Genomic DNA, 16,179 nt, shown 5'->3' on the forward strand with positions numbered 1-16,179 from the left:
AGCATATGGATGGGTTGTGTTTTCTTATCCAATCTGCAACTCTCCGTCTCTTGAGTGGTGCATTTAATCCATTAACATTCAGGGTGATTATTGATAAGTTCCACACAATAATTTTGTAGTATAATATTTTCCTTTGTGGTCACTATTTGGAAGAGAGTACTCTGTGTAAATTCAGTCCTTTCAGGAAAATAGGTAAAACCTGTCTTGGAGTCTGATGTGTAAAAAAACCTTGATATTGGAGTGAGAGCTAGAGGTTGTGTCACTGACTCAGATGTGATGCATTTTCTCATTTGAGTCATAATGGAATTAAATAAAGTAGTGTATTTTTTTCTCCTGAATGTCAGAGTCTTCCAAGTGTAGGTTCTGATGTTGAGTCCTGTATGGTTCTTTAAATATATCGCACACGCACAGACACACACACACACACACAGAGGGAGAGAATCAACTTACAACAGTATGCAACTTCCAGGAGTCACAAGTCCTAAAAACATCAATGACAAAATACAAAATCATTGTAATTGTGACCTGTGGTCTGTAAAGTCAATTAAGGCAAATTTTAAAAGCGAGTGGAATTCTCTATCTATACCATATTTGACAAAGTTCAATATGTAAGAAGTTATAAGATTGTTTTTACTGGCCTTTTTAACTGAATTAGCTGACTGACAATCAAGTTACTATTTTCCAAAGTGATTCCAATAAGCAGAATGTATTATCTTTGTGTCTAATTATATGTAGAAGTATTAGAGTCTTGAATAAATGAGGTTCCTTTTCCCAGCATTATTGATGATGCTGGAAGGTCGGTTATTTATTGTACTTCCAAGAAAGCACAAGGAACAACAGTGATTTTCAAATAAATAAGGTCTATTGTTTTAATGACTTTCAAATTGAATAAAATAAGTTGAATATGTGCCTCAAACATTTTCTTTTATCTAACCATATATGCATATACAATCTAATTATAAACCTCATAAACACATCAGTAGATTTTTAGGTTACATTATTGTTGAGAAGAAGAACTGTGTATAGGTGATAGGATTTTATCAAGAATAAAAATACTGATTATAACCAATTAAAGATTTTCTAGCAAATTCTAGATACAAATGATTGATTTAAAGAGTAGCTTTCAATTAGGTGTTTAGGATGGTTTCATTATTGGTACTGTTCCTTCAAGTATTAAGAAAATATACTTAATACCATTTTAACCCTTAAAATATTAAATCTATTTTATCCCTTTAAAAAATGCTATTTTTAGAGCACCACAGAATAACTTCTTTGGACAAAGGAAGATGGTTGCTGGGGAACATCAATCAAACTGGCTACTTTAGGGTCAACTATGACCTAAGAAATTGGAGATTATTGATTGAACAATTAATAAGGAACCATAAGGTAAACTCTGCATCTTCTTATCAAAGATCTGTTTTGATACATGATCACCTGCCATTTTCATTCTAAGTAGTAAAAACAAATTTTCTGGTTGGGCTCATAGGTTCTCTCTGTCAGTAACCGAGCAGGTTTGATCGACGATGCCTTCAGCCTCGCCAGGTATGTTCTTCTGTGGATCACCACAATAAAAACTCCTACCTGTAAGATTCCTCTATTTAAGCTAAGTAGTATTTATATTTTAAATTTACAAAATCTTTTAAAATGATTTCTGCCTCATGTTTTCTGTGTTTTGGATATGAATTATGATCAGTGTGCCAAACTCTTGATCAATAGTAGCCATAGGGCATTTCTGAGTGAGGAGAAGCTTGATCAATTTCCATTGCAAGTTCAATTGAACACTCTAGAGATTAATAGCCTCTTCCCACTTTCAATAATGAATGCTAAAAAATGATCATTGTGCCATATTAATTTTTGATAGAAAATACCTTCACGCATCATCAATTTTTTTCCTTACATATGCGTGTGTATCTTTTTTTAATATGATTCATCATGGAAAGCTTATGCTGCAAGACAAACAAATATTCTACAGATAAAAAACTGTTCTGGACAAAACACAAGACAATCTGATAGCAGTACTTTTTGGTGATATTTATTAGTTCCATAATGAGTTATATTGTTAAAATATGTTATTCTTTTGAATAGTCATTAAACAAAATAATTTGATCATAAATCCAAGTTATTTACTCAATTTTGAGAATAGTAAAATGAATCAATTCTTTTCATATTTTATACTGTTTCACATACAAGTTTTAATAATGTGCTTTTACAAGCTACTGATTGGGACATGATAATTTTCTTAAGTGGTTTTCATTATTCACCACATTAATTCTCAGATGATAATTGTGTAAACCAGTTAGATGCATTTCATACAATAGGCATTGTTTCACAAGAGGCCTGAAACTGCTTTTCTGTATATTCAATCAAATTCCAGTTCTGTTCCACATGTTAAAAAGCATACCATTCCCTTAGCATTCTAGTTCATCAAAACTAATGAGCTTCAATATTGAAGGCCTGATAATTACTTACAGAGCTCCGGTGGCACAGTGGTTAAGACATTCAATTGCTAACTTAAAAGTCAGTGGTTTGAACCCACCAGTGGTTCTGCAAGAGAAAGATGAGGCGGTCTGCTTCCATAAAGATTTACAGCCTTGAACACCCTACAAGGTAGTTCTACTCAGTCCTATAAGATTGCTATGAGTCAAAATCAATTCAATGGCAGTGGGCCTGCTTTGGTTTGATAATTACTTTGATAGAATCAAAGTCACATTTGGGGATCAGGTGAAGGAGAATGGCTTTTATACAGAAATCTGCATATAGAAAGGGGGGAACACATAAAGAAAGGTGAGGAGGAATTTATACCTGCTCTTTGGCAACTGACTGCTAACCAGAAAGTTGGCAGTTCAAACTCCCCAGCCACTCCATGGAAGGAAGACTGGCCAATCTACTTCCATAAAGATTTACCACTTCAGAAACACAAAAGGGGTCACTTGAGTCAGAGTCGATTTGATGGCAGTGAGTTTGATTTGATTTTTTTTTTATTCTTTTAGAAAATTATCTCTGACTTTGCTTCCTTATTGTCATTAAAGAAGCCAAGAACCATTATTAATATTTTCTGTAGCCTGATGAGTGATGCTGTCAATGACTCATTCACCAGAAGGGTAGAATTTCAGGCACAAAAATAGCTTCCTAACTAACTGAATGCCAAAACTAAGGATGATTTAGCAACAGGAAAATTTCTAATGAACGAATAGTTATTGAGTATAGTTGTTTAATGGAAATCTTAGTTTACTTCCAATAAGGGTAAATGACAACTTGTCCAGACCATGGCATCATCTTAGTGGACAAAAATTTAGAAATAGTAGAGGAGCAGAAGACCTGCTGAGAGAGCTGTGTGGGAGATAATGATTAAGGGTAGCTTTTGCTCAGCAGTAAGATATGAGGACTTTGAAGAAAGTATTGGATATGATGGAAAGATTATTTTGACATACAGGTTTACAGAATTCAGAAAACCAGTGAGTGAGTCTACTTAATGTAATATTACACTGAGAAAGAAGCAAGAAAAGGAAAGGGATGTATTAAGAGTACCACAGGAAAGATACAGGAACTAGAAGAAAAACAGTATCACAAGATAATAATTATTGAACACTTACTAGGTGGCAGGCACAATTCTGTTTTATGTATAGTGATTTGTTCAATTCTCAAAACAACCTCATGAGATATGTAGATATATACCATTATTATTCCTATTTTAAAGATGAGGAAACAGGGTCAGAGAGATCATGTAATTTGCCTACATTTCACAGCTAGTAAATGGCTGGGCCAGGGTTTGGATCCAAGTTGTAGAATCATAAAGCCCATTCTGTTCATCAAAACACCACAACGCTTTTAAACAGTAATGCCATTTATTTTCATAAAAGAGCTAGACAATGGAGAAAAACTGAGGAGTTTTGAAATGAAAGTTATGTGAATCTTTAAAGATTTGGAATGCTAATGAGAAAGCAAGGAAGTAAGGATGTCCTCAAGACAGAGGACAGATGAAAATGGAAAGGGAAAGATTTTTTTCTCATCTGCATTAAGATGTTAATTTATTTTAAAAAGGAATATTTAAAATATTCCTCACCTTTGCCTTCCTAGTAGAATTTTAATAGATAACACTTTCTTTTTTTTTTCTTTCAGAAATTAGGTTCCTTTTTGATTAAGGCAGAACATTACTTTTCTATTCCAATTTTGGAAGCCTAAAAGTTTCAAATAAACAATTTCATTGTTGTTTATACTAATTCACCAGAAAATATGCAAATCTCATTAAATCTATACTTATAATTTTTTTTAGTGATCATGAAATAATTTTCATATTAGCATGTGAGTAAAAAATATAAAATCAGATTTCTTCAACCAGGTGCCTAAGTATTCTTTTTTATGGTTGTTTAAAAATATGTAAGTAACATATGAATACATTCTAATTGTAAAGATTAAAACAGTACATAAATACAACATGAAATTATTTCACTCTCATGCCCTGCTATTATTTTATCCTACTCAGAGATAAAAACATTAATATTAGGTATGTATATGTCCAACCATTTTTCTTTGTATGTCCATGGATTTTAATATTTTTATATATGAACATAAATGCATTCTTTTCTCTCATTTATAAAAATATGTCTGGAGAACTTTATTCTATTTCTCATTTTTCACTATTATAATCAAAACTTGAACAGTCTTTTGTTTTGCTGTGAATATTTTTATAGGATTTATTATTGTAAGTGGAATATTTGGTACAAAAAGTATAAATATTTTGATAAATGTTACCAAATGTATTCCAAAAGATTTTACCAGTTTAACTCTCCATCAGCCATGTATGAGAGAGTCAAATTGTCTCAAATTTCAAAACCAATACAATGAATAGTATAAACCTTTCCAATTTTTGACAGTCTGGTAGGAAAAGATATATATTTCTTAAGTTGTTACAGTACGGGTTAAATGAATTTGTGCATACTTCCTTATGTATTTGCCGTTTTTTTTTCTTCTGTGAAATGTCTCCTGATTAAATATATCTATATACATATGTACCTAATACAAAATTGGCAAAGGATTTTTCTTTTTTCCTATGATATTTTACTTATATTGGGTGTTTTGTTTTTGTAGCATCTATTTTACAATATCTTTCTCTGTCACTATGTCAATTCACTTTTTTTTTTAAACTTTGTGGTGAATTTGACATGTAATCAAAAAGTCAGATCATTCCTTTTATATTACTCTGCTTGTGTCTTATGTAGCAGAGTTTATATTTTAGTCTAATCTAAAAATTTAGAAAATATGTATTTTTTCCTTTAGTTGTTCTTTTGTTTTTACATCTAGCTGCTCAACTGTACTTCTCTAATTTTTATGCAATATGCTTCACATTTGGTTCACATTTCCTCTAATTCTTCTTAAAAAAAATGCATATTTTCCCTTCAGTACCATTTTGAGAATCAGTTTGACAAATTCTATTACAAATTTCTGTTTTAATTATGACAGGATATGCATTGAATTTATAAATTAATTTAATGAATTAACTTTTTTTAAAAAATTCCATATTATTTTGTGATAGAAGTTGTATGAGGAATGACACTGTTTCTGCACTTATACATTCTAATATTCTAATTTTCCTTACTTGTGTATGGGGAATCAACCACCTTGCAAATTTAATTGTGTTACTGCTTGAACTTTGAAATTAGTGACTAAACAGCTTAGATATTTTTGTTGGTGTTTTGTTTTGTTGAAAAGCATTGCTAGATTTCAGAATATGAAAATTAAGCAAGTTGCTTATTATTAATGAACTCAACTTACAATCTACCAGGGAAGATAGACAGTAGATGATTAACTGTATTCAGTATATAAATGCTTTGAATAAAATATTACAGAAGCATTGAGGAATAAATTTCAATTATGAAGAACACATGCCAATTTATAGAACTTTAATGTTATAATATACTTTTAAAATCTGCATAACATTCTTTTGGCCTGGAAGATTATGGAAGACATCATATAGGAAATAAGATCAAGAGAATGAAGGTTTACCGTGAGAATCCATTAAAGATTTAAAGTCTGTGAATGAAAGCAGAAAAAAGCATAAACAAGAACAGACATATGGCAGGAGAACCATTCAGACTACCACTTGGGTAAAGCAGAGATCTGAAATTTCTCAGGAAGTGGAATTGGCAGCTAGATAAGCTAAAATTCTTAGTAACTTATTTATTAGCTTAGTGTTTGGTAGAAACTGGAAATTTAGAAGATAAGAAATATGAACTATAATAACAACTGGATTGGATATTTAAACCTGTTAACATGCTCTGAGCACAATTTTTAAAAAGCTGTAAGTATGTATCTCTGGCTTGTAGACCTCACCAAAACACCAAACTCACTGCCTTCAAGTCAGATCCGACTCATAGCGATCCCTCTTTGGGTTTCCGCAGTGGTATCACTAGGGAAGTAGATTGCCCGACCTTCCTTCTGAGGAGTGGCTGGTGGTTGGAACTGCCAGCCTCCTGGTTAGCAGTGAGATGCCTTAGACACTATGCCAACAGAGCTCTCGCATGGAGACCTACATGATATTTAATACAAAAAAAAAAAAAAACCCACCATACTCACTGCCATCGAGTGGATTCCGACATATAGCGACCTCCACTGGGTTTCCAAGACTGTAAATCTTTATGGAAGTAGATCACCCATCTTCCTTCCATGAAGCAGCTCATGTTTTTGAGCCACTGACCTTCTGCTTAGCAGCCAAATACCTTTAATAAGTATTTAAACTACACAGAAGCACTTCCTTTATTCACTGATTTTACATATCTTCATCTTGATATAAATGTTCATATATTTGGAAAATTTGTGCACATCCAAAAGACCTCCAGAGATAAAACATATCTCCGTCATCATCATCACCATCCTTGCCCTGAGCAGTTTCTTCATCTTTATACAGGCAGCCCCCGGGTTCAGAATGTCAAATTTAGGACAACACCTACTTGCCCTTTAATGTTACATAAATTTGCCCTCACTTTGAAAGGATTGAACCAACCCCTACTCATAACAAATTCTTCATCACAATCATCTTCACTTGCTGCCTGTGCAGCTTTTAAATCATTAAAAAGGCTTCAAGCCTTTAATTGCACTAAAGTAAGGCTAAATAAGAACCATATGCACCTATTCCGACTCACCTAAAATTCTTAAAAGACAGTTAGGATTGGATCTCGTTCGTAACTGGGCACTGCTTATATTTATTTAGTCACTATTTTCATGCATATTTCCATTGTGCAGGACTTGTGCTAATTTATAGCAGTGATAATTTTATAACATATTTTTTTAATTTATATAACATACTCTGAATTTTCATTATAGGTCATTCTGATAATGATCCAATCACTTAAGAAAAACCTTAACAAAGGCAGATTATTAACAGTTTGCAGAGTTGGTTAAGGACTAAGATAACAGTTATTTCTTTTAAAATAGTAGTGTTTTAGTAAGAATGAACATAAGGACCTGTGTCTGGAAGTGCTGTAAGTATTAGCAAACAGTCATCAGTAGTGCTTATTACATGTTTGGTGAATGGATACATTAAAAATTAAGTGTGTTTATTGCCTCTTTGCACACTTTATAAATCTGAGATGTATTGGGAAAACTGGAACTGCAGTACATTGGTGTTGTTGTTAGGTGCCATCATGTCGTCTCCAACATACAGTGACCCTGTGTACAGCAGAACGAAACACTGCCCAGTCCTGTGCCAGCTCCACGATCCTTGCTATACCTGAACCCGTTGTTGTAACCAACGTGTAAATCCATCTTGTTGAGGGCCTGAAAATATAATGGCTCATGAAGAAGCAAATTATGACAATATCCATAACCTAGCTTTTCACATTCTTTTTGTTTTATGTCCTGGTTTCACGAATGGTAACATCCCTGTTAAAAGAACCTGAACATTTTTGCAAACTGAGTTGTAATAATCTTGTTGAATATATAAGACTTCTTATTGGACTTCTTTCAACATGATTTTTTATTAGAAATTCTTCAGTATCTTTTGAATGGCTCCTCAGTTCCTTGTTTAAGGTTTGTCTTACAAAACATTTGTTGATCATTTCTTTACTTATTGCAAAAAATAGTAACACAGTTTGCTTGAGAAAACACCTGAACTCTGAATTGGGCTGGAGGAACAGCTGCTGCTCCTAGTTTAGCAGCTGGTTGTTTCAATGTGAAAATGCTGCCCTTTCGATAAATGCAATTGAGAAGGAATGACTTGGAAACCTTTTGTACAAAATACCTGGGCTGCAGCGACTCTGTCCTGGTTTCCCCACTCTAGTGGTTACGACAACAGGATTGCTTTGTCTCAACTGAACAAGGCTATGCAAAAGCTGATTAAGGATCCTTGGATCCCTCTGATTCTGCTCAGTGCTTTGCAAATGCCAGTTGTATGGAGGATATTTAGTTCTAGAATTCTTTCTCCAATCCCTACCTTTTCTTTTTTAAAGTACTATATGATCACAACCTAAACATTTTTCTTAGTTGTGTTTTCTTCTGGAGTCATGAGTGTTATTAATAATAATAGGACATTGGTTGCAATGTATTATTTTTTTATACCAACTGAGCAGGGAGAAATGGATAATACTTTAGCTGTTTGTATTAGACTTATTTGGGAGAAGTATCCCTGTATGATTATGCTCTTAGTTATCTTCTGTTAAGCCGCCAGAATATATGGCAAAAGAATTAAAATTAAATATTTATGAAATCTTGAAAGTGATAAAATTGTTTATTGCAAAATAAGATTTATAGGCTGTATGCTTCCAGTCTTTTGCCATTGACCAAATGCTATTAAAATTAATTCGTATCATAGCTGTCCTCTCGGCCCTGCAACCAGTGCAGGCTTTTCCATGCCATCGGCAGTGATTCATAGTGAGCATGTGCAGGAACTTCATGGCCACCCTCAAAAGCTCACATTTCTCACATCTTGGAGGCTGGGGACTCTAATCATCTTTTTGTCATAAACTGTAAATGCTCATCTTCAGATACAGAAAAGAGTCACCTTGAAGCCCTTTTATTTGAAACCTTTTTTGCATGCAGTCGCTTAAAAATTCCTATCTAAAAGGCCTCTAAATTTGTTTTAGTTTATGCAACACTTTGCCACAGATAAATGTTAAAAATAGTCTGATAAGCATTTTCAGGACATTTTATTGTAAAATGCTAGGAGTCTTTAGCTTTCTTTCTATTATAACCCAGTAAATGCCTAGAATATATTCTTGGATTTTCAAATTACACTGTTCCTGCAGACATATAAACTGGCTTGCTCAAGGATAGAGTGAGTTAACAAGTTCCTTTCAGCTATATTTAGAAGTCTGAGAGTGTGCAGTCACAGATGTTGTCCTTGTGATGAGCATTTAGGGGGAGCTACCTGTTGGGTAGTTCTGAGAAGTGCAGACCTCCCAAGGCATTAATGGCAGACCTGTGGCTCTTGAGGATGGCAAACTTTCTTGGAGACTTCTAAACTGTACTACATAAAATTAAAAGAAAATTTGTAACTTTCAGTGCCAAATTTGTGGTACAGTTATAGGCAAAAATTTTTAATATTAATGTGTAAGACTGCTGGCATCATTTGACATCATTCTGTAGGTGTGAACCACTTTCATTGCACACCACCTGGCCTCTTGAGTTACAAATGTGTGGCTGATGTTGATTACTCAAAAAAGCAAACTTATTACCATAGAGTGGATTCCATCTGATTACTCAAAAAACCAAACTCATTGCCACTGAGTGGATTCCAACTCATAGCAACCCCCATTTGGTGTCCAAGGCTGTAAATCTTGATAGAAGAAGATTGCCTTGTCTTTCTTCCATGGAGTAGTTAGTGGGTTTGAACCACTGACCTTTTGTTTAGTAGCCAAATGCCCTAACCACTGCGCCACCAGAGCTCCTTGATTATAGGAGCCCTTTTTCTTCTATTTTAGAGAATATGTATTCTAAATATCCAAATGCAAATATAAATTTTAATAAGTACATGTATTTGTGTTCCTTTAACATCTTATACACTAAAACTGGTTTTATAACAACTAGTTGTAGTTAGAACTCTGTTTTTTTTTTTTTAAATACAAATTGGGATGCTTTTCATTCTGTAATTGTTTTGATACCTAAGCTTAGATTTAATAGGAATTTGCTCTAGATTCTCTTTACCAATACCAGTACCAGTTACTGTCGAGTAGTTCCAACCCATCCTAACTGACTCCATGTGTGTTAAGGTAGAGCTGTGTTCCATAGGGTTTTCATGGCTGATTTCACAGAAGTAGATCCCCAGGGCTTTGTTCTGAGGCATCCCTGGGTGGACTTGAACCACCAGTCTTTTGGTTTGCAGCCAAGTGTGTTAACTGCTTGGACCACTCAGAGATTCCAGACTCTTCTATCTCTGCATAATTTGAAGTACTTACCTGTTTACAAATAATTTTTAAAATATTCAGACAGCACTCCCTTCAAAATGTTCATTTACATCCCAAACTTTATACTTCAATAAATTTGTACAATGTACTTTGTACCTTAGACTGGGATAATTTTATCTCAGTGTTTCTCTTTTCTTGACTTTAGTTATCTCTCATGCTGCTTCCCAGAAGTCTTTTGCATATTCAAGTTCAGCACTCCTTACTGCATGGTCTGAGAACCACCTAGCTCAGAGTTATCTGGCATGTTTTCCTCAAAGATGCATATTCTTGAGACTACCTGGGAATCTGCATTTTAGTAAACATCTCATTATTTAGAACAATGTAAGCATCATTGCTTTTTATGATGATGATGATGATGATGCTTTCAGTACAGATTTACAGAGAAGAATTTGTTTTACATTCAACAGTTCATGTACATTTGGTTTCACTCCCCAGTTACCATCCCCAGCCCTACCCCACTCTCCTCCTCTCCCTTTCCAGTGACACCCCCCCACCCCCGGCCAATCCCTGTGCCCTTCTTAGTTATGCACTCCTGTCTGTCCAGCTTTTCCTCCTTGTGAATGTTGTCCCTCTGGTGCCCCATGGCCGATTGCTCCCAGGGACGTATCTCTGTAGAGTAGGTGGTTGCATCGCCCTTGGTTGAGTGAGTGTTCTACATGTAAGTCTTATTACTGTTGGGTAAGAATCACTGCTTTTGAGGCCCAGATGATATTTATGGCAGCAGGTTAGAAGTAGGGCCAGTCTCCTTTGATGCTAAGAGGCCATACATAGTCATCCTTAACAGCAATAATCCTGGCCTCCTTTGGTTCTAGAGTCCTGAGCTGGTCATTCAGCAATAAGGCTATCAGAAATCAGGTACAAGTATTTGAAAACACTTTTATTATTGTTATTTAATGTATTATCATTTCAGATATTTATTTGATAGCTATAAAACAGGGCTTCAAGAGGGTTCAAAACTGTTCAATCATGGCCGACAGAAACAAGGGTAGCATATGTGTTGCATCACAACCAAATCTCTTCCACATGTCAGATTTTGAGTGTCAGATTTTGACTCAAGTAGGAAGAAGACAGCTGTTCCCTACTCAAAGATGGTGGCCACCTGCACAACAGCACACATTCAAAGTGGCATGATCGGCCACCAATTTGGAGCAGGGCACAATTGCCTCTTTCTAGCTTGGGTCAAAATACAATCGAGAGGCAAGAGATTTGGTTGCTTTGTAATGCATACATTGCCCTTGTTTCCATTGGTTATGACTGAACCATTATGGACTGGTTCAAAGCCCTGCTATCAACAAAACTCATAACCTGAACGTTTCAGAAATTTCTCTACCATAAAAAGATACTGGAAGTTCTCAAATACCTAGGACACACACTTCTGTTTAAATGGCACATATCTACCATGAATATATTTACAAAGCATTTACTAGGTGGCCCTGCTGAAAGATATGCAGCATTTTTTTGAAGACTAATCTGGTTAAGCCTGGAATAACATACAAATCTGTTCATAATTCAAGTAGGCAATGCCATTTAAACCACGTCGGGTGTTAATTGAGAGAAGAGGGCATCTTTAGGTTTTTTGGTTATTCTGTGATGTACTTTGAGGGCATCAGAAACTTTGAAAGATGGAGGAAAGAAGAAAAAACAAGCAAATAAATCCTTTCAGCAAGAAATACTTGATATGAACAAGATTGAGAGGAATTAATTTTGGTCATTTTAAACCCTACAATTTCCACACAATTTGTCAGTCTTCTCCAGAGCTGGTCAAAGCTTTGTTAAGAATTGATTGGATTCATTTCCGATACTCTGTAACTGCTGATAGCTTTTTGCTGATGGCAGTTTGCTCATGGCAAACTATGGTGCCTTTGCATACCCAGAGATAGAGCCACTCTATGTGTTTGTTTTCTTAAATTCCTGGAGACTAAGGGTTTGATCCTAAGTGATATCGAATCCCCATACCATAACCTTCTTCTTACTTCTTTTCTTCAGTGTGGATTCACATCGTATTTTAAAATTACATTAACCATTTTCATAACACTTCCTTGAAATGAATATGAAACAATCCCCCTTCCAGAGAACTCCAGAAGATTGATCAGAGCAGGAATTAACCCACTACATAATCTATGCTAAACACTGTGAGTCTCCTTTGTGGAAAAGTCAAGTCCCTCTGAGCTCTTTTGTTCTGTATCATTTTATTGCGTCTTTATTTTAAGCAATGTTATGAGATTTTAGATGTCATTATCCTTTAGTTTGGATATGCCTGAAGCCTCTAGATAGTCAATGGATATTTGGTAGATTAGAAAATAAACATAATTGGCAATTTACTTATGCTGGAGTATTCAAGAAGTCTAGCTTTTGCCAGCCCAGTACTATACAATGAAAAGCGATATTGTCCTTATACTCCTCTATTAAGTATTCAGCCAAAGTAGAGCCTACCTTTGGGAAAACATGATCTCTTTGCTAAAATCTATCACCATTAAAAACCAAAAACCAAACCAAACCACATTTACTGCTGTTGAGTTGGATCTGACTCATAGCAACCTTTCTTTCGGTTTCTGAGGTGGTATCACTACGGCAGTAGATTGCCCAACCTCCTGGGAAAACCTCTGCCTGTCTGGTTCCTGGCATTTACCTGACTGCTGTTGTTTGTACAGACCTGAACAGTCAGACCAGTCTTTGTCTCAAAAATAATGGTCATAATGACTGGGTAAAATATTCTTGGAATCGTATAGTCTGTGACTTTAGATTCTCAAAGCTATTTCCCTTTCTTCATTTTACTTTTAGTTCTTAAAATTTTTGTATGTCAATTTTTATGATATTCTAGAAATTTGTTGTTGTCTGTATCTCCTTGGAATGCTTGGAACATTTTCCTTAGTCTACTTAATATAAATGAATTTCCTAATTGACAAAAGCCTTAGCTGTAAAGACAGGAACAATTGGAATTTTGATGCCTTGAATTACTAACAATTTGTTTTAGGCTTTTTGTAGAAATTAAGACAGATCACATACATATTGCCCTAGCATAACACCCTTGTTGTTGTTGGTATGTGCCATCGAGTCTTAACGACCCCTCCTTGGGTTTCTGAGGCGGTATCACTATGGAAATAGATTGCCCAGCTTTCCTTCTGAGGAGTGGCTGGTGGGTTTGAACTGCCAGCCTTCTGGTTAGCAGTCAAGTGCCTTAGGCACTACACTACCAGAGCTCCTAGCAAACACTCTTAGTAGACTTCAGTAATGTTTCTTCTTTTACCTTTCCTACCTTCACAGCCTGTACTTCCAGCCACTCCACAATAATTAGACATCATAATTGTTTCCTGCTTGCAGTTTCCCATATATATTCATTGGTTTCTTTTCACATGGGCCCCTCTCTTGGCCACTTCCAAACTGTACTTAACCACACATCTTAATATCAGCTCTTAGAGAAAGAGAAATATCGCTAAAGCATAGGTTCTTGCTTCTGCCAAAGAGACCGGAAAGTACTTGACTTTTGAGTGCTGTAAGAAGTCTTGTATACTCAGCTAAAATAGAACTCTCCAGTCTCACAGTGAAGGAAATGAGAATTTTGAATGAGATCCAGTTGTGGAAAAATTAAACTGAATCATTCTGCCATTTGACTTGTTCACTTTAAATGCCTCATTTTCACAAATACCTGTATATCCTCTGATTCACACAAAGCCTCTTTTCATTTATATTATTACAAACTACATTATAAATAAATAGTTCAAATGAAGAACATATGAACATAAATGTTAATGCAGGATACATGCTAAATAGTTACTTGTTGCTTTAAGGTGAGTTTTAATGATATTTCCCCACCTCAGAACAGAGATTCATAAGGACCCTTCTGATGATATTCATCTTTCTTAACAAACATGCTCATAAACCAATGACAAAATAAAGAGCTGCTCATAATTTTCTCCCAGTACTCAAGAAATCTATTTTTGCCCCTACTGTTATTTGTCTAAGTTAGTAGTACTACCTTGATTAAAAAAAAAAAAAAAAAAGAAAGAAAGAAAATGGAAAATCTAAGTGTTTTATGTTATTTCCTTGCTTGTAATGAAAATATGGATGATTGCATTTTTTAGGTCTGGAAAGGCAATATTTTGGAGAAAGAGAAACGGAAAGAAAATTAGTCCAAATATTTTTTGGCAACAAGGGTGATTGATTCAAAATAACACACTCTTGCTTATGTGGCAAATGTTCACGCTTTGGGACATGATTTGAAAGACATGATGTGCTCTGTTAATTGCATGCAATTTAAACTATTATATGTAGAATGCTTGAAATGTCCTTATGTGGAATGGAGTATCAGTGAAGAGGCTTTCCCTATGTTGAATATAAGAAAACATCAGATTAGGAAAACCTGCCCCATTGCAGTTGTGTCAAAGCCTATTTGAAGTTGTTAAAGGTATGAGTGCAGGCCAACTTAGAAGGTAAGAAGCATTGTTGGGCCCTGTGAAATCAGACCACATTTGATTTGCAGATTGAGTTTTTCCTTCCTAGACTGAGAATGACTTGGAGTGCAGTTGATTCATGCCTCTAAAGGATGGTAGACAGGGGATTTTGGTTGCTCAGCTGCTTCACCTAATTAGGTTGAGGATTAAACAGAAGCTCAACATCAAATTTCCAAGTCACCAGGTGGTAGTGCTAAGCAAAAGGGGAAAAAGAGGCTGTAATACGAAAGAGAATACGGTTAGTCTAGCAGTCCAGATTTGACAAATACAAGTATGGCTAATAGGCTCTGAAGAGACTAATGATTGAGTTTGAGAGGGTTTTATGTGGATGCTAACCTAAACACATTCTAAATTAGTGGAATATTCTTGGGAATGCTGTCAGAAATGCCAAAATAGAAAGAACTCTTGGAGAAAATCAGTTGGTTTTGCATTCCCAGTGTACAAATGTATTGGAAGTTAATTGTGTAAGCTGAGGGCAGATCCTGAATTTTATCCATGTCATATCGAGGGAAATGTTGCTTTGCCTCTTTCTACCAATAGTGAGACTAACATTATTACAGGAATATAGCTACTGTACAGAGCAATTAGGCCTCTGGTTTCCTACCTATGCTTTTCATTTCCATTTTTAAAGAACTGCTTTGGATTCCTATTTCCATTTTTAAAATATTATTGCCTTCTGTTAAATTTTGACATTGATCAGTTATTTCTTAGAAGTATGACAAATTGAAATATCCATATGAAAATTTGAGTTTCAATAGACCACAAACACTATATAGGCTTTTTCAATAAATTATATAAGTAATGCAAACATTAATGAATTGCTAGATAGATGGATAAAAATGTAGATGGATAACAAACAACCATGATGCTTATTTTATGTTATGATGATATCATTAGTTAGCCTCAGAAAGATTATTTTGTAATACTCACTGTTCAAAACAAAACAAAACAAAAAACTCATTGCCATCAAGTTGAATCTGACTCATAGCGACCCCTACTTGGGTTTCTGAGGCAGTATCACTATGGAAGTAGATTGCACAATCTTCTTCCTCCACAAGTGGGTTTGAACTGCCAGCCTTCTACTTAACAGTCAAATGCTTTAGGCATTATGCCACCAGAACTCCTATGAGAAAAAATAATACAGAATTTTAAAATTACAGCACTGTAGCTGATGTTTGTTGTTGTTATGTGCTGTCAAGTTGGACCTGACACATAGCAACCCCTCCTTGGGTTGCTGAGGCAGTATCACTACGGAGGTAGATTGCCCCATCTTCCTTCCAAGGAGTGGCTGGTGGGTTTGAACCGCCAGCCTTCTGGTTAGCAGTCAAGTG

General features: G+C 35.2%; 1 protein-coding gene across 1 annotated transcript in view; it reads left to right on the forward strand.

The window, feature by feature from the left end:
* Positions 1–16,179, forward strand: part of TRHDE (thyrotropin releasing hormone degrading enzyme) — a 647,634-nt gene that overhangs the window by 541,357 nt on the left and 90,098 nt on the right. The window contains exons 11-12 of the mRNA XM_007952466.2: positions 1,253–1,386; positions 1,487–1,542. Coding sequence (XP_007950657.1) covers positions 1,253–1,386; positions 1,487–1,542 — 190 coding nt within the window. The remainder of the gene's footprint in view (positions 1–1,252; positions 1,387–1,486; positions 1,543–16,179) is intronic.

The sequence above is a fragment of the Orycteropus afer genome, unplaced genomic scaffold (assembly GCF_000298275.1).
Source record: "Orycteropus afer afer isolate SDZICR_OR568_19922 unplaced genomic scaffold, OryAfe1.0 scaffold00339, whole genome shotgun sequence".
In the NCBI taxonomy this organism is placed as follows: Eukaryota; Metazoa; Chordata; class Mammalia; order Tubulidentata; family Orycteropodidae; genus Orycteropus; species Orycteropus afer.